The sequence below is a fragment of the Sus scrofa genome, chromosome 14, assembly GCF_000003025.6.
Source record: "Sus scrofa isolate TJ Tabasco breed Duroc chromosome 14, Sscrofa11.1, whole genome shotgun sequence".
Classification (NCBI taxonomy): domain Eukaryota; kingdom Metazoa; phylum Chordata; class Mammalia; order Artiodactyla; family Suidae; genus Sus; species Sus scrofa.
This window is the reverse complement of record NC_010456.5, coordinates 71,575,609-71,600,379: the sequence shown is the minus strand read 5'-3', so window position 1 is coordinate 71,600,379 and position 24,771 is coordinate 71,575,609. Positions and strand designations below refer to the sequence as shown.

Sequence of the window (24,771 nt, the reverse complement as noted above, 5' to 3'; positions counted from 1 at the left end):
CAGTCGGATTCGTTAACCACTGCGCCACGACGGGAACTCCCTCAACTTTTAATTTTACTTCTAGGAGCAATGTGACATACTGAAAACTGTATGGGGTTGGGGGTCAGATAGACCCCTTTCCAGTTTCATGACTGAACAAGTTACTTCAAGATTCTGAAAAGGGCGTTCAGACTAATCAGACTAGTATCCACGAAGATTCAAGTTTGATTCCTGGCTTTGCTCAGTGGGTCAGGGGTTCGGCATTGCTGTGAGCTGTGGTGTAGGTCACAGATGAGGCTTGGGTCCTGAGTTGATGTGACTGTGGCCGGCAGCTGTAGCTCCAATTAGACCCCTAGACTGGGAACTTCCATATGCCGCAGGTGCGGCCCTAAAAAGCAAAAAAAAAAAAAAAAAAAATAAGAAAAGAAAAGTTGTGAAAAGGGTGATAATACCTCCTGTGTAGACTTTTTGTGACAGTGGAGACAATGTATGTAAACCCACAGATGGCTAATCATTGGCATTTTATGAGTAACAGCCGGCGGAGTGATTGGCATATTCTACTATCTCTATTTCTTTTCTCGACTCCTATTGTAGTCAATCTTTTTTCACAGAAAAAAATTTTTTGGCCACACACGTGGCATGCAGAAGGTCTGAGCTAGGGATGGAAACTTCACTGCAGCCATGTCACACATCACAGCAGTGATGCCAGATCCTTAACTCCTTGAGTCACTGGGGAACTCCCCAGAAATGTTTTTATTAGTGGTGGTTTTACTTTCTAAACTGGTTGTCATAAGTCTGCTTTTCCCAGATTCATTCTGCATTCATTGTTTAAAAGGGAAAAATATACCAGAATTCCTGATTTACTAATGACAATCTATTGTCTAAAGAACATTTTAGGACCCTGCCCTATATCAGGCACTGTTTTAGGTGCTTTTAGACATCTTATATAAACTGTTAGCAACCTGTTATAAAGAAAGAAATAAACATAGAGAAGTTGTCTGTGTGGCTAGGTTACAGCCACACAGCTTGTCATTCAGAATGTGAATAGGTTTAGAAGTTCCCTTGTGGCAGTGGGTTAAGGATCCAGCATTGCCGCAGCTGTGGTGCAGGCTGCGACTGTGGCAAGGGTTCCATCTCTGGCCTGGGGAACTTGTAGCACCGCCCCCCCAAATCAAAAATAATATGAATAGGAGTTCCCTTCGTGGCGCAGTGGTTAACGAATCCGACTAGGAACCATGAGGTTGTGGGTTCGGTCCCTGCCCTTGCTCAGTGGGTTAACGATCTGGTGTTGCCGTGAGCTGTGGTGTAGGTTGCAGACGCGGCTCGGATCCCGCGTTGCTGTGGCTCTGGTGTAGGCCTGTGGCTACAGCTCCGATTCAACCCCTAGCCTGGGAACCTCCATATGCCGCGGGAGCGGCCCAAGAAATAGCAACAACAACAACAACAACAACAACAAAAAGACAAAAGACAAAAAAAAAAAAATAATAATATGAATAGATTTTTTAAAGTTTTTGTTTGAGTTCTACTTATCACCTTGTATGCCACTTCGCCTTTCAAATTTTTAATTTTTTTTCCCACACCCTAACCAGTGGATGGTGATATCTGTTATGTTTTGTATGGATCATTTCCCCGAAACAAAATATATCAAAACTTTGCACCTTAAAATGACAGTTAACCTGTTGTCTCATGGTTTCTGTTTGTCAGGAATTCAGAAATAGTTTAGGTAGGTGGTTCTGGCTCAGGGTCTCCCATGTGGGGCTGCATCATCTGAAGGCTTGACTGGACCAAGAGCATCTGCCTGCAAGATGACTTACATGTTGTTGTGGTGAGGCCTCAACTCCTAGCTGGCTGAGTCAGGAGGCCTATTTCTCACCATGTGGCCTTTTCTAGAGGGCTACCTGATGTTTCCTCTGACACAGTTGGCTTCCTTCAGATTGAAGTGTCCAAGAAAGGAGTTCCCTGGTGGCCTAGTGTTTGAAGATGCAGTGTTGTCACTGCTGTAACTTGGGTTCAGCCCCTGGCCTGGGAACTTATGTATGCTGCGGTCACAGCCAAAAAAAAAAAAAGAAATTTTTTTTTTAGGAGTTCCTGTTGTGGCTCAACATGTTAAGGACCCGATGTTGTCTTTGTGAAGGTGCAGGTTCAATCCCTGGCCTCATTCAGTGGGTTAAGGATCCGATGTTGCCACAAGCTCTAATTTGGCTCCAGTATGCCACAGGTATGGCTGTTTAAAAAACAAAAAAGAAAATCTTAAGAGGAAAAAAAAGGGTCCAAGAAAGAGTGCAGCAAGCCACAGTGCCTCTTCTAACCTAGTCTACGATTCCCATATCCTACGTCGTTACTTCTGGGTTTTTTTTTTTTTTTTTTTTTTTTTTGGTCTTTTTGTCTTTTTGCTATTTGTTGGGCCGCTCCCGCGACATACGGAGGTTCCTAGTCTAGGGGTTGAATCGGAGCTGTAGCCACTGGCCTACGCCAGAGCCACAGCAACACGGGATCCGAGCCGCGTCTGCAACCTACACCACAGCTCATGGCAACTAGATCCTTAACCCACTGAGCAAGGGCAGGGATCGAACCCGCAACCTCATGGTTCCTAGTTGGATTCCTTAACCACTGCCCCACGATGGGAACTCCTACTTCTGGTTGTTCTGTTCATTAGGTGCACATCACTAAGTCTAACTCTCCCTCAAGGGTAGGGGAATTAATTGGGCACTGTCTTTTTTTTTTTTTTTTCCCTCCTTTTCTGGGTCCGCATGTTCAGCAAAAGGAGGTTCCCAGGCTAGGGGGTCTAATCAGAGCTGTAGCGCTGGCCTACGCCACAGCCACAGCAACTGGGGATCCAAGCTGCATCTTCGACCTACACCACAGCTCACGGCAACGCCGGATCCTTAACCCACTGAGTGAGGCCAGGGATTGAACCCGCAACCTCATGGTTCCTAGTCGGATTCGTTAACCACTGAGCCACGACGGGACTCCTGGGCACCATCTTTTGAAGGGAGTGTTAAAGGATTTGTGGACATTAAACCACCACAGGTATTCAGGTATGAGGCAACCTGATCAGTCCAGAACCCAACCTGAAAATAAGGATGAAAGAAACAAGGCTTTTGATCATTAAGGGCTCAGAATTTGTGTCCTTGTATTAAACATTGTGCTTGTTACATAATGGAATGACTCTCATGCCCTCAGCATCTATTATTTTTCATCATGTTCTTTACATATTGTCTTACTTATCTGGTATCCAAGATGCAGAAGAAAGTTACCTTTATAGTCATATAACATAAGAACTGATAACTGTAGCATAGCTAAGAAGAAACTTTTTAAAAATGTAGGAACTATTAAGACCAGAATTGTGGAGGAGTTTTTTTCTTTCCTTCCTTCCTTCCTTCCTTCCTTCCTTCCTTCCTTCCCTCCTTCCCTCCTTCCCTCTCTCTCTCTCTCTTTTGCTTTTCAGGGCTGCACCTGCAGCATTTGGAAATTCCCAGGCTAGGGGTTGAACTGGAGCTACAGCTGCCAGCCCACACCACAGCAACACAGGATCTAGGCCACATCTTACACCTATATCAGAGCTTGTGGCTACACTGGATCCTTAACCCCTCGATTGAGTCCAGGGATTGAATCCACATCCTCATGGATACTAGTCGGGTTCTTAGCCCACTGAACTACAACAGGAACTCCTAGAAGAATTGATTCTTAGAAGATCCTTGGGTTTCACTGAATTATATATTTTTTTTAATATTTATTTTTTATTGAATTATAGTTGACTTAACAATGTGTTAATTTCTGGTATACAGCAGAGTGATTCATATATATATATTTTTCAAATTCTTTTTGTTTATTACAAGATATTGACTATAGTTCCCTGTGCTTACAGTAGGGCCTTGTTTATCTGTTTTATTTTATAATTTTTTTGTGGCTGCACTTGCAGCATATGGAAGTTCCCATGCTAGGGTTCAAATCAGAGCTGTAGCTGCCAGTGTACACCACAGCCGCAGCAACACGGGATCCGAGCCACGTCCGCAACCAACACCATTGCTGAAGGCACTTAATACACTGAGCAAGGCCAGGGATCGAACCCACGTCCTCATGGCTACTAGTTGGGCTCATTAACCACTGAGCCACGACAGGAACTCCCATAAGTTTGTTTTCTGTGTTTGTGAGTTTGTTTCTGTTTTATAAATAAGTTCATTTGGGAGTTCCCATGGTGGTGCACCAGGAACGAATCTGACTAGGAATCATGAGGTTGTGGGTTCGATCCCTGGCCTTGCTCAGTGGGTTAAGGATCTGGCAGTGCTGTGAGCTGTGGTGTAGGTCACAGATGCGGCTCGGATCTGGGGTGGCTGTGGCTGTGGCACAGGCTGGCAGCTGTAGCTCTGATTAGACACCTAGCCTGGGAACATCCATGTGCCGTGGGTGTGGCACTAAAAAGACAAAGGACCAAAAAAAAAAAAAAATTCATTTGTATCATTTTTTTAGTTTCCACATATAAGTGATATCATATAATAATTGTCTTTCTCTGACTTCACTTAGTATGATAATTTCCAGGTCCATCCATGTTGCTGCATTACTATTATTTTTATCATGATATCCTAATTAAGAGCAAATGTGTGTCATTTCTTAATTATGAAAATATTAATTCTCTCTTGAATATTTCCCAATCCTGTTCAAGAGGATACTTTATTATTTTTTTTTTTTTTTGTCTTTTCTAGGGCCGCACCCGAGGCATGTGGAGGTTCCCAGGCTAGGGGTCTAATCAGAGGTGTAGCCACTGGCCTACACCACAGCCACAGCAACTCGAGATCCAAGCCGCAGCTGCAACCTACACCACAGCTCACGGCAGCACCAGATCCTTAACCCATTGAGCGAGGCCAGGGATCAAACCCGAAACCTCATGGTTCCTAGTCGGATTCGTTAACCACTGAGCCATGGCGGGAACTCCACAAGAGGATACTTTAAAAAAATACCCCAAGATAGAAGTTCCATGGAGGTCTAGTGGTTAGAACTCTGCACTTTCACTGCTGTGGTCCAGGTTCAATCCCTGGTCTGGGATCTGAGACCCCATTTCAAGCCACTGCACTATGCGACCAAGGGAAAAAAAATACCCAAAGCCTAAAATAACAAAGTTCTTTTCTACCCTCTCATAGACCTTTCTACTCTATTACATATCTTAAAACAGATTTTTATCTGTGCATACTCTGCTTTCATTATATCCATAATAGTCTAGGCTTGAAGATCCTGAACCTTAGGTATCTCCATAATCTCAGGAAAGAGCAGGTGGTTACATGACATTTTGCTGTGATTTAGATAAAATTAAAAAGGGAGACTTTAAATGCAAAGAGTTTAAATAACAAGTGTGGACTGGTTTGGAGACTTTAAAGAGTCCTGGTCTATAAAAAGTGAACCACTGGGAAGAATCTGCCCAAGGAGATGATGACAGTGAAGAATGCTTCCAGGATGGTTGGCGAAGGTTACTTAGGAAAAAGGTTACCCAATTGCGCAAGGCTTTTTAATTTTATTTTATTATTCTTAATTTAATTTTTTTGGCCACCCCCCTCCAAGGGGCATGTGAAGATTCCCGGGCCAGAGACCAAACTTATGCCACAGCAGTGAGCCAAGCCCCAACAGTGACAACTGCTGGATCCTTAACCCCTGAGCTACCTGGGAACTCCAGGGTTTTTTTTTTTTAATAGTAAGTTATTATTTCTAAATAGGTTATAAATTTACCTACACTGTCTGTTAGTGTAATAGTGCAAGAGGATATACAGTGATATTAAGTCCTTCCTACCCCCTACCTCCCTGGTCACTCACTTCCTCCTACTAGAGACAGCCACTGTTAGCAGTCTCTTGTATGTCCTTCCACAGAGATTTCAAAGATTTACATGTGACTATATGTGTGTTTATTTATGTTTATATATTATTTGTTATACAAATGGTAGAATACTATGCAAATTATTTTATATAAAGATTAAATCTTGGTGATTATTCCGTATCAATACTTATTGAGCTTCTCTCTCTCTCTTTTTTTTTTGGCCGCACCCATGGCATGCAGAAGTTCCTGGGTCAAGGATAGAACCTCCACCATAGCAGTGACAATGCTAGATTCTTAACACTCTGGGCCACGAGTAACTCCTATACATTTTTTATTTAATAACTGCAGGCATGTATCTGGGTGCAATACTTAGAAGTGGAATTGGAGTTATTTACATTTATTTAAACTTTTTTTTTTTTTTTTTTTTTTTTTTTTGTCTTTTGCTTTTTTAGGGCCACACTTGCAGCATATGGAGGTTCCCAGGCTAGGGGTCGAATCAGAACTGTTGCTTCCAGCCTGTGCCAGAGCCACAGCAATGCCAGATCTGAGCCATGTCTGTGACTTACACCACAGCTCACGGCAATGCTGGATCCTTAACCCACTGAGCGAGGCCAGGGATTGAACCGGCAACCACATGGTTCCTAGTCAGATTCATTTCTGCTTCACCATGTCAGGAACTCCATATTTAAGCATATTTTTATTTGAAAATAATTTTAATTTAGAGAATAGTTGCAAGAGTAGTACAAAGACCATCCATATACTCTTTTTTTTTTCTTTTTTTCTTTTTTTTTTCTTCTGGTTGTGTCTGTAGCATGTGGACATTCTTAGGCCAGGGATCAAAAGTGAGCCACATTGGTGACAGCACCAGATCTTTAAGTTGCTGAGTCATGAGGGAACTCCTTTTATTTTATTTTTTTAAGCTGCACCTGAGGCATATGGAAGTTCTTGAGCCAGGGATCAAATCTGAGCTGTAGTTATGACCTGTGCCTCATTTGGGGGCAATGTCAGATCCTTAACCCACTGACTGCACTGGGCTAAGGATCAAATCTGCACCACTGCAGTGACAACACAGGATCCTTAATGCACTGTGCCATAGTGGGAACTCCCACAAGGAAGCTCATATGTGGTTTTTTTATCTTTTTTTTTTTTTTTTTGGTCTTTTTTGACATTTCTTGGGCCGCTCCTGTGGCATATGGAGGTTCCCAGGCCAGGGGTCCAACCTGAGCTGCAGCTGCCAGCCCACGCCAGAGCCACAGCAATGTGGGATCCAAGCCGCTTCTGCAACCTACAGCACAGCTCACGGCAACGCCGGATCGTCAACCCACTGAGCAAGGCCAGGGATCGAACCCACAACCTCATGGTTCCTAGTGGGACTTGCCAACCACTGCGCCACGACGGGAACTCCATATGTGGTTTTTTTAAATACTTGTGTGTATTTCCTAGGAATAAGAGTTTCTCTACATAACCACAGAATACTTCAACTTCAGGAAATTTAACTTCAGGAAATTTGCTATAGGAGTTCCTGCTGTGGTGCAGTGGGTTCATAATCTGGTTTATCTCATTGGCATTGCTGGGTCAGTCCCAATCCAGGAAGGTCAAACGTGGCATTGTTTTACATTTTTGTAAATGTTTTGATGTTTTGACTTAGTACAAGGCACTGGGTCTCTTGTTCTGTGTTGTTGTATATGTATCAGAATTTCCTTCCTTTCCAAGATTGAATAATATTCCATCGTATATACCACATTGTATTTATCCACTCATTAATTGATGGGCACTTTGTTTGCTTATTTGAATGTTTTTGTTCTTATTTACTTTTTTCATATTTAAACTTTCATATTTAATATCTTATTTTGGCAGGTATCGCCTCAATCTGAATCAAGATGAGGTAAAACAAGAAGTAGAGGAGTATCTTCCTTCATTTTCTAAATGGGCTGGAGATTTTATGCGTAAATATACTTCAACTGACTTCCCTCAGATGCAGCTCTCTCTGTAAGAAACGCATTTTGTTTATATGGTGTTCATGTTTAGACCAGGATTTTATTCGAGATGTTGAATGAAAGCTTATGAGAGGTCAAGTTATTACAGGTAGCCTTTCACTTACCTTGTAAATTATAGCCCTGAGTATCTTTCTTGGACAAAAAATTTAATGAATAGAAAATTCTATTCTCATTATAATAAAATTTGTAATTTTTGGATGTAGGTATAGTTTTGAAATAAAAATTTCAGTTTGTAAATATTTGGGGGGGAGTCCTAATTTCATATATATTCCTCTGTGTTACTGTCATATATGGACTGTCTCAGGTGTCGATTGCCATGGATTTGTCCTATATGTTTAAGTACCATATTTAGCTATTCAGTGCTGTTTGGCATTCTTTTTTTTTTTTTTTTTTAACTTTTCTCCCCCTTTAAATAGCATTGATAAGAGTTCCCTCATGGCACAGTAGGTTTAAGGTCCAGCATTGTCACTGCTGTGGCTCTGGTTACAGCTGTGGCGCAGGCTTAATCCCTGGCCCAGGAATTTCCACATGCCGTGGATGTGGCCAAAAAAAAAAAAAAGCATTGATATATATTTATAGGTAATCCTTTTTTCCCCCTCATTTAAATATTTGCTCACTTAGCAATATATATATTTATATTTTTGTCTTTTGTCTTTTTTGTTGTTGTTGTTGCTATTTCTTGGGCCGCTCCCGCGGCGTATGGAGGTTGCCAGGCTAGGGGTTGAATCGGAGCTGTAGCCACCGGCCTACGCCAGAGCCACAGCAACGCGGGATCCGAGCCGTGTCTGCAACCTACACCACAGCTCACGGCAACGCCGTATCATTAACCCACTGAGCCAGGGCAGGGATCAAACCCGCAACCTCATGGTTCCTAGTCGGATTCATTAACCACTGCGCCACGACGGGAACTCCAGCAATATTTTTTAAGTGCTTAATATGTGCTAAGCAATGTTCTAGATTCTGAGATCCTAGTAGCAAAAAAAAAGCCACTGACTCATGGTGTTTCTATACCCCAAACAAGTTAAACAGCAGGGTGCCAGATTATGATAAGTGCAGTGCAGAACAATGGGGGAAGATAAAAAGGAGAGGGGAGTTGGAGGGACATATTTTGGTAGAATGGTCATGAAAGGTCTCTTTAATAAGGTGGCACTGATCAGAAAAAGCCTGAAGGAAATGAAGGAGCAGCCCTGTAGCTGTCTGTAGGAAGAGCATTCCAGTCAAAAGCCTGAGGGTAATGCCCTCCTGCCAGTGTGACTGGAGCAGAGTGAGGTGGGAGAGAGAGCAGAAGCAGCTGTCTTGGGGCCTTATTAGCCTTGAGGGACATTGGCTGCCATTCTGATTCCATGACCACATGCAGTCTGGCTCCCATTGGGAAGCCAGTGCAGGGGTTGCACGGAATTTTGTTAGTTTGTTTACATCCTCCAGAGACAACATCGGGTCCTTAACCCGCTGAGACACAGTGGGAACTCCTGCACAAACATTTTTGATCTTTGTTTTGTTTTTGTCTTTTTAGAGCCACACCCGTGACATATGGAGGTTCTCAGGCTAGGGGTCAAACTGGAGCTGGAGCTGCTGGCCTATACCACAGCCATAGCAATGCCAGATCTGAGCCATGTCTGCGACCTGCACCACAGCTCACGGCAACACCGGATCTTTAACCCACTGAGCAAGGCCAGGGATCGAACCCGCATCCTCAGGGATCCCAGTCGGTTTCGTTAACTGCTGAGCCACGACAGTAACTCCTGAAGCAGGCAACATTTTGGAGTTCCCTTGTGGCTCATCAGGTTAAGGATCTGATGCTGTCACTGCTGTGGCTCTGGTTACAGCTGTGGTGCAGGTTTGATCCCTGGACTAGGAACTTTTGTATACCGAGGGCACATCCCCCTCCCAAATTAAAAAAATAAATAAAACAGGGCACATTTTACTTCTTTAAATAGGTACAACTTCCTTTTATGTCAGTATTCTTTATCTTTTCTCAGTATTCTCAATATTTTATCATATGACTTTTGCGATTTGAACTTATTTTAAGATTTGGGAATCAGGAATCTTGGAAACTGTTAGTCCTTTGTTTTTCTTTTTTTTTTTTTTAAGGGAGAATTATTTTTTATTAGTTTTTAGTGATTACATAATTTCTTCCTTTTTAGTTAATTTTTTAAAATTACTTGATGAATTTATCACATTTATAGTTGTACAATGATCACCATAATCCAATTTTACAGGATTTCAAAACCTCAACCCAGCGCATCCCCCCACCTCCCACCATTAGTCCTTTGGACCAGTTTTTTTTCTTAAGTTCTCTGTGGTTCAAAGGACTTACTGAGCATGGATGTGAATCCAGTTTTGTCACAATTCAGCTGTGTAACTTTAGACAGGTTCCTTAACCTCTCATGCTAGTTTCTGCATTGATCTGATTTACTTTGAAAGGATCAGTCTGGCTGCTCTTGTGTTGTAGGGTAAGGGTAGAGGTAGGAGTCCAATTTGGAGCTTCCTGCAGGAATCCAAGCAAGAGAAGGTGGTGGCTTAGTGTTGTGGAGATGATGAGAATCAGTTGGATTATGGTCAGATTTTCAAGGTAGAGCTGATAGGTTTTGGACTGGATGCAGGGTGTGAGGGAAAGAAATGTCAATGGTGATTTCTGGGGAGCAAATGTGATCAAAATGGGGTCAAGAGAGAATGGTAGAAGAGGATTTGGAGTCAGGAAGTATAGGCAACTTGAGAGGTTGTTCTGTGAAAGGGTATGGAATGGTAGCCAGAGGCTTACGTGGGGTGGAGATCTTTGCTATTGTTTTGAAGATGTAAGATATAACATGTTTATATGCCCATGAAGAGAATTCTGCAGTGAGGGCAACATTAATACTTAGAAGAGATGGGAGAATTCTTAAAGCTGTGTCCTTGAGTAGAGGAGAGGGAGTGACAGTACCCAAGTAGAAGGGTGGACCTTACAGGGGTAGTTATATTCTTGTATTTAAACCTTAGAACTGGATTCCAGAGTACTTGGAAATTTTACAGCCTTTTACATATTGTTAGAATTTTTTGAGAGTTTTCTAATTGTTTTATTTTTTCATTATTTTCTTTTGGCCCCAACCACAGCATATAGAAGTTCCCGGGCCAGGGTTTGAATCTCGGCCACAGCTGCAATCTGTGCTGCAGGTGCAGCAATGTTGGGTCCTTAACCCACTGCTCAGGGCTGGGGATTGAACACGAGCTGTCTCAGAGACAATGCCGGATCCTTAACCCACTATGCCACAATGGGCTGCACCCCCAGCATGCAGGAGTTCCCAGGCCAGGGATTGAATTTGTGTCACAGGGGTAACCAGAGCCATAACAGTGACAATACCAGACCCTTAACTTACTGAGCCACATGGAATTCCTGATATACATTTTAAAAATAGTGGTTAAGGAGTTTCTGGTGGCCTAGTGGTTAAGGGTTAAGGATTCATCATTATTACTGCTGTGGCTCGGGTTTGATTCCAGACCCAGGAACTGCTGTATGCTGCAGGCGAGGCCCCTCACTTCCCCCCCAAAATAAATAAATAGAAGTACTTAGTGGTTAAAAAAAAATAAGGGCTTGGAATTCCCATTGTGGCTTAGCAGAAATGAATCTGACTAGCATCCATGAGGACGCAAGTTCAATCCCTGGCCTTACTCAGTGGGTTAAGGATTGGGCATTCCCGTGAGCTGTGGTGTAGATTGCAGATGTGGCTTGGATCTGGCATTGCTGTGGCCTAAGACCCCTAGCCTGGGGACCTCCATATGTCATGGGTGTGGCCTTAAAATAAAAAAATATATAAAAAAATAAGGCTTATCTTGCTGTTAGGATTGAGTTTATTTCTCATATTGTTAATTTCTGTTGTGCTTATAAATTTACCACCAGCCCCCACCCTAAAAAAAAAAAAGCTGGAGAAAATAGGTTAATTTTTCTTCTAGTTTTTTATTTTTTTATTTTTTTTTCTCTTTTGTCTTTTTTTTTTTTTTTTTTTGCCATTTCTTGGGCCGCTCCCGCGGCATATGGAGGTTCCCAGGCCAGGGGTCAATTGGAGCTGTAGTCACTGGCCTACACCAGAGCCACAGCAACGTCAGATCCGAGCCGTGTCTGCAACCTACACCACAGCTCACGGCAACGCTGGATCGTTAACCCACTGAACAAGGGCAGGGACCAAACCCGCAACCTTATGGTTCCTAGGCAGATTTGTTAACCACTGCGCCACGACAGGAACTCCTATGGTTGTTTTTGATATTAGAGTTTCTTTCACTGTTAATTGTTTTAGCATTTTCTCTGGGTGTTTTTCTTTTGGCTAAAATGTACTCATTGTTTTGCAGTGATACACTGCCATAGACTCATGGACATATCTCTTTGGGTGTCATGTATTACATGCTGTATCTGTACCCAGAATTGGTGTAGGTGTTGCAGGGAGATAAAGCCCTCCAAGAACTCTGTGTATTGCTGGTAGTTGAAAACATAGAAGTGGAGGGGATTGCTGAGAGACAACACATAGGGCAGCAGAAGAGGCATAGAACCCTGGAAGGTAACCATGTGTAAGGACAGAGGGAGAGGGTAGAATCCATTGAAGGAGGTTTAGGGTTGACCAGCAACAGATTTGTTGCTGGAAGAAGAAGCATGTCATGGAAGCATAGGAAAGATCTACGCCACAGCCAGAGCAACATAGGATCTGGATTGCATCTGCAACGCACACCACAGCTCATGGCGACACTGATCCTTAACCCACTCAGCAAGGCCAGGGATTGAACTCACATCCTCATGGATACTAGTTGGGTTTGTAACCCACTGATCGGCAATGGGAACGCCTGTTTCATTTATTTCTAGTGGGATTTCATGTGTCTGTAAGGAGATGATCCTCTGTATTTGCATCATTTCCCTAGAAGTTTATACTAGTGTTTAAAAAAAAAAAAAAAAAAGCTAAATTTTATACTTCAGGGCAGAGAATGAGACCTTTAAAAAACCATTTAAAAAGACAGAGTTCCTGTCATTGCTCATCGGTAACGAACCTGACTAGTATCCATGAAGTTGTGGGTTTGATCCCTGGCCCCGATCAGTGGATTAAGGATCTGGTGTTGCCATGAGCTGTGGTGTAGGCTGCAGAGGTGACTTGGATCTGGTATTGCCATGGCTCTTGTGAGGGACAGCAGTTACAGATCCAATTCGACCTGTAGCCTGGGAACTTCCATGTGCTGAGAGTGTGGCCCTAAAAAGACAGCAACAACAAAAAAGATAACCTTTCTCACCCATAAGTAGTGAATGTGTATTTTCTTTATCTTCATGACATTATATTCTCTATTTGGTGGTTCTCGAAGGATTTTTACACCATTTTGCTGATGAAAAGCATAGTAGTTAAATTGAAGTAATGTTATTTGTTCTACAGATCTAACCCTAAAACCACATTACTTCTTTTTCTAGGGGAATGAATTTTAATAACATCATTAAACATTTCATCACCTATCTTCTATTAACTATACATATGACATTTTACATTTAGTAAAATTTGCTTTGTTTCGTATATTTGAATATATATATCATGATCAGATAACATCTGGTGAGAGAAAACAGATAAATATTTAAGTAGTTTCTGAGTTCCCATTGTGGCTTAGTGGGTTAAGGTCCTGATGTTGTCTCTGTGAGGATGTGGATTCAATCCCTGGCCTCGCTTAGTGGGTTAAAGATCCAGTGTTGCTGTAAACTGTAGCAGCCTGGGTCACAGATGCGGCTCAGATCCGGTGTTGCCATAGCTGTGGTGTAGGCCTGCAGTTGCAGTCCATTTGACCCCTGGCCTGGGAACTTCCACGTGCCGAAGGTATGGCCATAAAAAGAAAAAAGAAACACTTATTTCCCGTAAGTTGTATCTTACCTGAATTCTTCTATTGTCTTCTTCAGAGATTACAGAAGTATACATATTTTCTTGGAGATTATATTTGAAGCATCCTAAAAACAGTTTTTAAAAAATTACTGAAAATAGCATTCTTTTTCTAAGAAGATATTCTCATTTGTTAAGAAATAGCTGCTGGGAGTTCCCGTCATGGTGCAGTGGTTAACGAATCCACTAGGAACCACGAGGTTGCAGGTTCTGTCCCTGCCCTTGCTCAGTGGGTTAACGATCCGGCGTTGCCGTGAGCTGTGGTGTAGGTTGCAGACGTGGCTCGGATCCCGCATTGCTGTGGCTCTGGCGTAGGCCGGTGGCTACAGCTCTGATTGGACCCCTAGCCTGGGAACCTCCATGTGCTGCGGGAGCGGCCCAAGAAATAGCAAAAAGACAAAAAAAAAAAAAAAAAAAAGAAAGAGCTGCTAATCTCAATAGCATGAAATTAGCAAACCAAAGTCAACTAAATCATGTATTCTGACTGCCAGAATTCTTTTTATATCTTGATTTTTATATTATATTAAATGGTTTATTACTGGAAAATTTATCCTTTTCATGTAAGATTTCTATTAGATTTAGTATTTCATATGGCTTTGAATATAAATAAGAATTAATAAGTAAAAGTTAGCTCTTACAAGACTTTTCTTCTGCAGAATAAAGCAAATCTTAGATGAGAGAAGTTGCAACAGGCTTTAAAAGTTATTTTCATCTCTCCTGATTCCTTTGATATTCATAAATTCCTTTTTTCCTCCTTCCTATGCTCTTGACTTATTTAACAGCTAAGATAATAAAATCAGAACCTCTTTTGTAATATAAAAAACAGTGTTGAGCTCCTTAGCTTAATTTGATGTTACATGAAGGAACACATCCCTTCTTACCTAGGGCACAACCATATGCAAACCATTATGTATTAATCTGTATAATAATTGTATACCAGAATATTCAGATTGCACAGAGGCTCCAGCCGTCCAATTAGTGAGACTTTCTCAATAATATAGGCTTAAGAAAATCAAGGCCTGAGTTAGGAAGATTATAGTAGGAATGAACTGAAAGGGCAGGTAACAAACATTAAGAAATTTATATTATTATTTTTTTTTGCCAGGTCTGAAGCATATGTAAGTTCCCAGGCAAGGGATCAAACTCTTGCCACAGCAGCAACCCCAGCCATAGCAGTGACACTGCTGGATCCTTAACCTTCTAGAACATCAGGGAATTCCTTTTCTACATTTTACTTTTTTTTTTTTTGAACAACATTTAAATTATATGAGTTAGGGAGTTCCCTGGTGGCCTAGTGGTTAAAGATCTGGTGTTATCTCTGCAGGGGCTTGGATCACTGCTGTGGCACAGATTTGATCCCTGGCCTGGGAACTTCCACAGTGAAAAAAAAAACTTAGTTAGACCCTGTACGATACAAACTTGAGTGTGGATTAGAATCACTTGGAGAGCTTGTTACACAAATTGCTGGGCCTCACCCATAGAGTTTCTGAACAAGCTGGTCTGGAATGGGGCCTGAGAATTTGCATTTATGACAAGTTCCTGGGTGATGCTAATGCTGCTCACCCAGGAACCACACTTTGAGAATCACTTCCCTAAAGGTATGTAGACGCTTTCCCATCCCCACATTCTCTGTGTGCTATTGAGTGTCAGTGCCAGCATTTTTTTTTTTTTTTGGTCTTTTGTTTTTTTTAGGGCCGCACCCAAGGCACATGGAGGTTCCCAGGCTACGGGTCCAATTGGAGCTGTAGCCACCGGCCTATGCCACAGCCACAGCAACACTGGATCCAAGCCGTGTCTGTGACCTACACCACAACTCACGGCAATGCTGGATCCTTAACCCACTGGCAAGGCCAGGGATTGAACCCACGTCCTCATGGATGCTAGTCAGGTTCGCTAATCGCTGAGCCACAATGGGAACTCCAGTGCCAACATATGAGAAATGAGCTTTTAAGGGTTCTAATTAAATTTAATTTAATGTTTTAATTAAATACTGTAATTAGTTAAATATTTCTCTGTTTTGTTTTTTAGACCAAGTGATGGTGGTAACAACAACTCAGCATGTAATATTGAAGTTATAAACTCACTGGATATTGAAGAAAGCATTTGGTCCCCTAGGTTTGGACTGAAGGGCAAAATAGATGTTACAGTTGGTGTGAAAATACATCGAGGATGTAAAACGAAATACAAGATAATGCCACTGGAACTTAAAACTGGCAAAGAATCGAATTCTATTGAACACCGAAGTCAGGTAGAAATCTTAACAAGATAGTTGTCTGAATGTATAGTATATTTAAATATTTTCATATGTTTAAAAGGGCGTCTGCTTTATATATTTTGATTTAATTCAGATGATTGTTGAGTTTCATATAGTACTTTTCAATTTATGATACATCCAGATCCTCCAGTTGTTTGATGAATATATACACGGCTACAAGCAGAAAGCTTCCTCCAGCAAAGAAAGAGAGCAGTTGAACTTTTAAGCAGGTGTTGCCAAGTTTGTGCTACCAAGCTGTCAGTCTAAACAGATGCTCCTAAAAAACAGAAGTGGTTGATTATATAATTCGGGAAATCAAGTATATTTGAAGATTTATTTATGCACATTAGCCTATTAAATTTTCAGAAAAATCTTAGTGATGTGGATTTGTTTTAGCTATGTCTACCTAGCGTTTCCAAAAATCCGGTTTACCATAGAGCTGTTGTTTTCATGTAACATCTACCTACAAGCCTCTTTAGGAAACATTAGTATAAATTCATTCTTTCATTTCTGACCTTTAATTTGATTATATTGGTTTTTATTTAAAAATGAAATGTAGGAGTTCCCTTGTGGCACAGTGGGTTAGGGATCTGGCATTGTCACTGCAGCAGCTCAGGTCCCTGTTGTGTCATGGAATAGTATGCTGTGTTGTTCTGGGAATTTTCATATGCCTCAGCCATGGTCAGAAAAATAGAGAAGTGTATCTTACCATTATGTTAAATTCAGGCTTTTTCGATCATCTTTTCTTCTCTTTTGTAAACATAACAGTCTTCTGTTGTCCTTACAATTATCTTCGCTATAACTAATTAATTTTCTTTTTTAGCCACCCCCTTGGTATTTGGAGTTCCTGGGTTGGGGATCAGATCCAAGCTACAGTTGCGATCTAAGCTGGATCCTTAACCCATTGTATCGGGCAGGGATCAAACCTGTGTCTCAGAGCTCCCAAGACACCCCTGATGCCATTGTGCCACAGCAGGAACTCCCAAGATTACTTGAAATTTGTGTTAATTATAGTGAGTTAAAGTAATTAACATAAAATTCTATTTTTTTCAAATTATTTTCATTTCCTCTGCCCACCGCCACATTGGCAGTCTGTGGTATATGCTAAACACTTTTAAATAAGTAAAGATGAAACTAAAAGAGCAATATTAGTGTATTCTCATGATATGGTAAGTATTAAGGGAATAAATAATATAACAAAAAATGTAGCATATGAAACATAATTTAAATTTCCTTTTGCCCATGGAATTTCACGTATTATTTCAGCAGATTTTTATATGACATAAGGTTCAGATTCAAAGTACTGAATTGTATAATCAGGGATTAAAGAGACTTTCTCTTTTTATTTTTACTTATTTATTTATTTTTTTGGCCTTTTTGTTGTTGTTGTTGCTATTTCTTGGGCCGCTCCCGCGGCGTATGGAGGTTCCCAGGCTAGGGGTCGAATCGGAGCTGTAGCCACCGGCCTACACCAGAGCCACAGCAACGCGGGATCCGAGCCGCGTCTGCAACCTACACCACAGCTCACGGCAACGCCAGATCGTTAACCCACTGAGCAGGGGCAGGGACCGAACCCGCAACCTCATGGTTCTTAGTCGGATTCGTTAACCACTGCGCCACGACGGGAACTCCAGACTTTCTCTTTTTAAATCTTTCTTGCCATTCTTAATTGTGTACCAGACACCAAAATTTTACCGTGTGGGAATGAAAGCTTTTCTATTTAGGAATGAAGAGTAGGATAACCTTGTTATATCACTTGTCATTAGGCTTTACAGATACTGGAGGTAGAGGAAAAATTAGGCTTCCTCTATCAGAAGACTCTCACTTTGGTGATACAGAAATGGCTGAAATTATAAAAATGAAGACTTGAAGGAGTTCCTGTTGTGGCGCAGTGGAAACGAATCTGACTAATATCTATGAGGATTCGGGTTCAATCCTGGCCTCGCTCATTGGGTCGGGGATCCTGCATTGCCTGTGAGTTGTGGTATAGGTCACAGATGCAGCTCAGATCCCTTGTGGCTGTGGCTGTGGTGTAGGCCGGCAGCTGTAGCTACAATTCGACCCCTAGCCTGGGAACATCTATATGCCACAGGTGCAGCTCTAAAAGGAAAAAAAAAAAAAGAAAAAAAAAGACTTGGCTAGATTAAAACCTTCTTAAAAAAAAAAAAAAAAAAAACCTTAAGAAAGGAAAATCATGCCAAGAGAGAAGAAAAGTCTTTGGTATTTCTTCGCATATGAGAGCTATTGAATCGAGCTGTAGAGGCTACGCCAGAGACAGCATGGATCGAGGCGTTTGCCTACCACAGTCACAACGGATGTAAATGACAAGGCAGGACGAATCATGTTCTGTCGATGTTCCACTGGCACGAGGACTGAAGTATTTTTGATTTGAAAATCGTTCTGTGTGATGATATTTTTACTTGGTTTTATAAGGACGAGTTTGATTGAAATCATTTTTGAATGCTAAAAGGAAGAGAAATAGAAAAGCATTTCAGTGTCTAAAGTGGTCTGGACTCAAAGACTTTTCTTCTAAGGCCACTTCTCTACATTGTAGTGCCTACAAGGCAAAGAATATTACCGTATTTAATTTTGTTCAGTTGCAAATTCTATCTTTATAAGAAGAGAAGCTACAAGAACTTTTAAGAATATAAGGATATTTCTTGGAGTTCCTGTTGTGGTTAAGAATAGCAGGTTAAGAACCTGACATAGTCTTTGTGAGGATGCTGGTTCAATTCCTGGCCTTGATCAGAGTTAAGGATCTGGGGTTGTCACAAGCTGCAGTGTAGGTTGCAGATGCGGCTCGGATCCCACGTGTATGTGGCTGTGGCATAGTCGGCAGCTGTAGTTCTGATTCAACTTCTAGCCTGGGAATTTCCATATGCTGCATATGTGGCTGTAGAGAGGAAAAAAAGGATATTTCTTATATTTGAAAGTGAGGAAATTGGGAGTTCTCTTGTGGTGCAGTGGGTTGAGGATCTGGCATTGTCACTGTAGCCGTTCAAGTTGCTGCTATGGCACAGGTTGATCCCTGGCCTGGGAACATCTGCATGCCACAGGCATAGCAGGAAAAAAAAAAAAAGGCAAATTGATTTGAACAAAGCTCAGACAAATATATTGGAGTTTATATTGCATATTCATTATTCAAGAAACAAGGAGACAGTGAAACTTTACATAGCTCATTGTGTTGTATGGATATTGCAGATGAGGAAATACATAGATTTCCTCTCTTAGGAGATTTGACTTTCTCACTTTGGTAATACAGAAAAGGCTTATATTATAAACTAATTTCAATTAAGGAGGATCTTTATTTTATACATGGATTGTAGTCCAAAAATTCTTTCTAAGTCAGTAATTGGACATTTGAAGCACATTTTCTAAAGGAAAAATCTTATATGGAGCTGTGATCTCTAAACTGGCTCACAAAAACTTATTTAACTTGTGCTATAGTTGAATTATAATAATGTTGTAAAATTTCAGTCCAATTTCCTTTTATCATAATACGGAGGAAATTTCATTTCAGTTATTTTTCCCTTTTAATAATAATAAGTCCCCAAAGCAGAGTCCTCTTCCTTCTTTTTTTGGGGGGGGGGCATGCCCGTGGCATGTGGTAGTCCCCAGGCCAAGGATCAGACCCTCACCATGGCTGGAAACAGCCACAGCAGTGACAATGCTGGATACTTAACCCACTGAGCTACCAGGGAACTCCAGGGGGCCTCTTCCTTCTCCCTCAGTTCTCATGGGGGAAAATATTTAACATAGAAATAGTTCTGGGGAGCTGGGCTGTCAGGCAGCCTAACTGGCTTTTTGGGTGTCAGAGACGTGACGGTAGGACTATTGGTCCCAGGTGCTGAGTTCCCTCTCTCTAGCTGCCTGCAGTCAGAGCATACTCCCTAGGCCCCAAGGACCCTCAGCCAGGCTTGTTTAGAGAAGACAGCTCGCTAGCACTTGGGCTGGGGCATCCCTGCCCTCTCCTCCTCTGTTGCTGGAGAACCCCTGGGCTGGGCAGCTGGGAGAAGCACGCCAGAACCTTTAAGGCCTCGGCCCTTGGACCTGTGGAGGATGAGCTGGCCTCTTTCCCCTGAGCAAGAGCGATTCCTCTGTAGCTGGGTTACCCAGTGGCCTCACCAACCTTCAACAGCGAAAGCAGTGCCTGATCGAGTCCCTCCGGAACTCACACTCCAGTATAGCGGAAATAAAGATATGAAATATAGGTTGCCATTCACCATACAACCTGACAATTAACATTAAGATATTGCTTCGTCCATGGTTTCCTCAGGAAAAACCAGTGATCAGTGTGTATCCACCAGAACAACATCACTTAGTGGATAAACAAGGAGTGTATGTTACCTCTCCATTAATAAACAATTTCACAATGCATTCAGATCTTGGGAAAATTATTCAGAGTCTCTCGGATGAGTTGTGGAAGAATCCTCCAGTTTTAGCTTCTGCTTCAGCAGCATTTCTGTATCTGTACAGTAACCCAGATGAGATGCCTCCTTGGGCTTCTCAGGGTTTTCCATTTCTTCCTCCATATCCCCCACAAGAAGCTAACAGGACTATCAGTTCTTTATCTGTTGCCGACACTGTTTCTTCTTCAACGATGAATTATACAACAGCCAAACCCGCTGCTCCTTCATTTGGTGTCCTTTCAAATCTGCCATTGCCTGTTCCCGTAACAGACGCTTCAGCACCGATAAGCCAAAATGATTTTGACGACAAGATACCCGATGTCCCTGATGCATTTCCAGAACTCTCAGAACTAAGTGGGTCACAAAGTACAGATATGAATGAACAAGAGGAGATATTACTAGGACAGTTTCTGACATTGCCTCAGCTAAAACGAATCGTTACTGACAAGGATGACTTAATAAAAAGTATTGAGGAACTAGCAAGAAAAAAAATCTTATTTTGGAGCCCAGCTTAGAAGCCAAAAGGCAAACAAGTTTGGGTAAGTATGGATTTCTTACAAATGACATCTACTTTTGAAGAAAAAGATGCGGAGGCATCATGAACTTAGAGCTGTAGCATGAGTGCCCTACCGGCAGGATTGAAAGTAGCTGCACATGAAGCTGAGGAAGAATCCAATAATATTGCAGAAAATTTCTTGGAGGGAAAAACTGACGTAGATGATTTTCTCAGTAGCTTCATGGAAAAAAAAAAAAAAAACAATTTACAACTGTAGAAAAGCCAAAGAAGAGAAGCTTCAACAAGTGATAGCAGTGCACAGCCAGTTTCATCCTCCACTATAGATTTTCCTAGAAAATGAACTGCCAAAAGAGGAATGGGACATAAAACAAAGCACATTTATTTTTATGATTTGCAAATTGGTATTTCATTACAGTGGCTGAATTAACAGATCTACTATATAGATTGTATACAGAACTGAGACTGATTTTGTAGATTAGAATGATTGCTATAATCTTTGATAAATTTTCTGTACTATTTGCACTTAAAAAGTTTATGTTGATAAATCCTATCATATTTAAGTTCCACTGCTGTTCCTCTCTTATTATTGTTTAAATACCTATGCTGGAATTATAGCTAGTTTCAGTACTTTATAAAATTACTTCAATTTGTATTTTTAATTTGAAACTGCCTCATGTCTTTATCAAGAGTGGTTTGTTTAGATTTTTTCTAACAGTAACCTTTCAATTTTTTTGAAAAATTAGTATTTCAACTATAGAAAGACTTTGTTTTTCCTCTTTCTTTCTGGATGAAAAACCTTTCGAAAATAATTGTTTTTAACATACCAAACCTGCCAATGTGAAGTCTCAAGGAAGTAACTTAATAGATGCAATAAATCAAAAACCAAAAGCAAGTAAGCAAGCAACGCAGAATCCAAGCCACATCTGCAACCTGCACCAGAGCTCATGGTGATGCCAGATGCTTAACCCACTGAGCAAGGCCAGGATCGAACCTGCATGATCATAGATACTAGCTGGGTTTGTTACTGCTGAACCACAATGGGAACTCCAACAAGTTCATTTTAATTTTCACAAGTTTTATTTGGTCAGGGAACTATATCTAGTTACTTGTGATGGAACATTATGGAGGATAGTGTGAGAAAGAGAATGTGTGTGTATATATATATAGGTATGACTGGGCCTCTGTGCTATATAGCAGAAATTGACAGAACATTGTAAATCAACTGTAATAAAAAAATAATAAAAGTTTTATTTGGTTACCAGTGTGTATCAGGCAACACAAATAGAGTGCCTATAAAAAGATTTCCCAAAACATGCTGCATAAGCTCAATGTTACTGCTAAGGTGTTTTCATGAACTAAAGGTGCTATTCTAACTTGTCTTAGATGGTTTCTCTGAAGAGAGCCACATAAACCTAAGTACTTAATGCCACCTCCTGCTCTGGAGAAAACAGTAGACTTACTGTAAAGTTAGTCTCATTTAGTTGTCTCAGTAACTATGCATAAATAATATGCATTTTAATGTTTGGTTCATTTAATTAGTTAATTATTTAAATTTTTTTTTTTTTGGTGCACCCCATGGCCTGTGGAAGTTACTGGGACAGCGATCAAACCTGTGCCATAGCACTGACCTGAGCCACTGCAGTGACAACGCTGGATCATTTATTTATCCGCTGCTCCACAAGAGAACTCCTAGTTCTCTCATTTTATTTTATTTTATTTTATTTATTTATTTATTTATTTAGGACTTACCTATGGCATATGGAGGTCCCCAGACTAGGGGTCGAATTGGAGCTGTAGCTGCAGGCCTACACTGCAGCTTGTAGCAACACTGGATCCTTAGCCCTCTGAGTGAGGCCTGCATCCTCATGGACACTGTGTGTGGTTCTTAACCCACTGAACCACAACAGGAACTCTAGTTCCCTCATTTTATTTATTTATTTATTTTTTTTTTTTTTATTTTTTTGTCTTTTTGCTATTTCTTTGGGCCGCTTCCGCGGCATATGGAGGTTCCCAGGCTAGGGGTCGAATCGGAGCTGTAGCTGCCGGCCTACGCCAGAGCCACAGCAACGCAGGATCCAAGCCTCGTCTGCAACCTACACCACCGCTCACGGCAACGCCGGATCGTTAACCCACTGAGCAAGGGCAGGGACCGAACCCGCAACCTCATGGTTCCTAGTCGGATTCGTTAACCACTGCACCACAACGGGAACTCCTAGTTCCCTCATTTTAAATAGGGAAGATAGCATCTAAAGACTGTTAATTTCACAATGTAAAACATAGCTTGATTAATTTTCCTCTTGAGTTTATTGGAAACCAAACTATTTACTGTCTAAGAAAAATTCTAGGAGTTCTCGTTGTGGCTCAGTGGTTAACGAATCCGACTAGGAACTGTGAAGTTGCAGGTTCGATCCCTGGCTTCGCTGAGTGGGTTAAGGATCTGGTGTTGCCATGTGCAGTGGTGTAGGTTGCAGATGTGGCTTGGACCCTGAGTTGCTGTGGCTGTGGTGTAGGCAGGTGGCTACAGCTCTGCTTAGACCCCTAGTTTGGGAACCTCCATATGCAGCCCTAGAAAAGGTAAAAAGACAAAACAAAACAAAAAAGAAAAATTCTAAATAATTCTTTTGTGTATGTAAAATTTAGAAGCATAACCTTTTTTTTTCCCTCTATCAATTTCTTTTTCTTTTTTTGCTTTTTAGGGCTGCACCCATGGCATATAGAAATTCCTAGGCTGGGGTCGAATCAGAGCTATAGCTGCCTGCCTACACCACGGCCACAGCAACGAGGGATCTGAGCAGGTCTGAGACTTATACCACAGCTCACAGGCAATGCCAAATTCCCGACCCACTGAGCGAGGCCCAGAATCGAACCTCATGGATATTAGTCGGATTCATTCCTGCTTCGCCACAGTGGGAACTCCCCTAGAAGCATAACCTATGTTTGTTTTGTGGAAATTAAGTACTTGACATTGAATTTATTATATTACTTTTACTAAATTTGGATCATGTTATTTTGAAAAGAGGTAGCTTAATTGACTTTTCGATTTTAGAATTACAGTATGTCTTGATTGAAAAATGTGTGAAAATAGAGAAAGTTAAAGTTTTATTTGGCAAATGTACTGTATTTTCACAGCTTGTTCTATATACACTGCTATGCCAAGAGAGGAGAGCTGATCCAGAGGCTGGCCTGCTCCTCTACCTGAAGACTGGCCAGATGTACCCTGTGCCTGCCAAACATCTTGATAAAAGAGGTTGAGCTCTTTTCTCTCAATTTTACTTCTTTTGGTTTTGTTTGCTGGTTGGTTTTTCCCTTCAACTTTTTTTTTTTTTTTTTTTTTTTTTTTTTTGCTTTTTAGGGCCATACCTGTGGCATATGGGTGTTCCCAGGGTAGGGATCAAATCAGAGCTACAGCTGCTGGCCTACGCCATAGCCAAGGCAACATTGGATCCTTAACCCACTGAGCAAGGCCAGGGATCGAACCCATATCATCATGGATCCTAGTAAGGTTCGTTAACTACTGAGCCACAAAGGGAACTCCTTTCCTTTAATGTTCGGTGGTATACATTTGTACCTGACAGTCGCTCACTGTACTTGTTATGCCTAAAGCAGGTTGTAATTTGTAAGTTGTGGTATTTTTTTTTTTTTTTTTGGCCACACCCAGGTATGTAGAATTTCCCAGGCCAGGGATCGAACCCGAGACACAGCAGTAACCTGAGCCATTGTAGTGACAATGGCACATCCTTAACCTGCTGAGCCACTTGGGAACTCCCTGAAAAAGAGAATTTTAGCAGTATACTGTATAGTTGAAAACATTGTAGACTTTTTAAAATTTTACCGTACAAAACTTTAAAATTCCTGTCTTATATTCAAGACAAACTAGTTAGCTGTATTTGTCCTTAGCATTCAGCTAATAAAATACCATCTTCATGAGATTTACTACTTATG

The 24,771-nt window shown here is 41.3% G+C and overlaps 1 protein-coding gene and 1 pseudogene across 2 annotated transcripts in view; both read left to right on the top strand.

Annotated features, from left to right (window-relative positions):
* The window catches only part of DNA2 (DNA replication helicase/nuclease 2), a 56,663-nt gene that overhangs the window by 6,688 nt on the left and 25,204 nt on the right, over positions 1-24,771 (top strand). For both annotated transcript variants that reach the window (XM_021072449.1, XM_021072448.1), the window contains exons 5-7: positions 7,640-7,771; positions 15,678-15,897; positions 23,959-24,076. In XM_021072449.1, the coding sequence (XP_020928108.1) occupies positions 7,640-7,771; positions 15,678-15,897; positions 23,959-24,076 (470 nt within the window). The remainder of the gene's footprint in view (positions 1-7,639; positions 7,772-15,677; positions 15,898-23,958; positions 24,077-24,771) is intronic.
* On the top strand, positions 19,532-21,113 carry LOC102157632 (annotated as a pseudogene).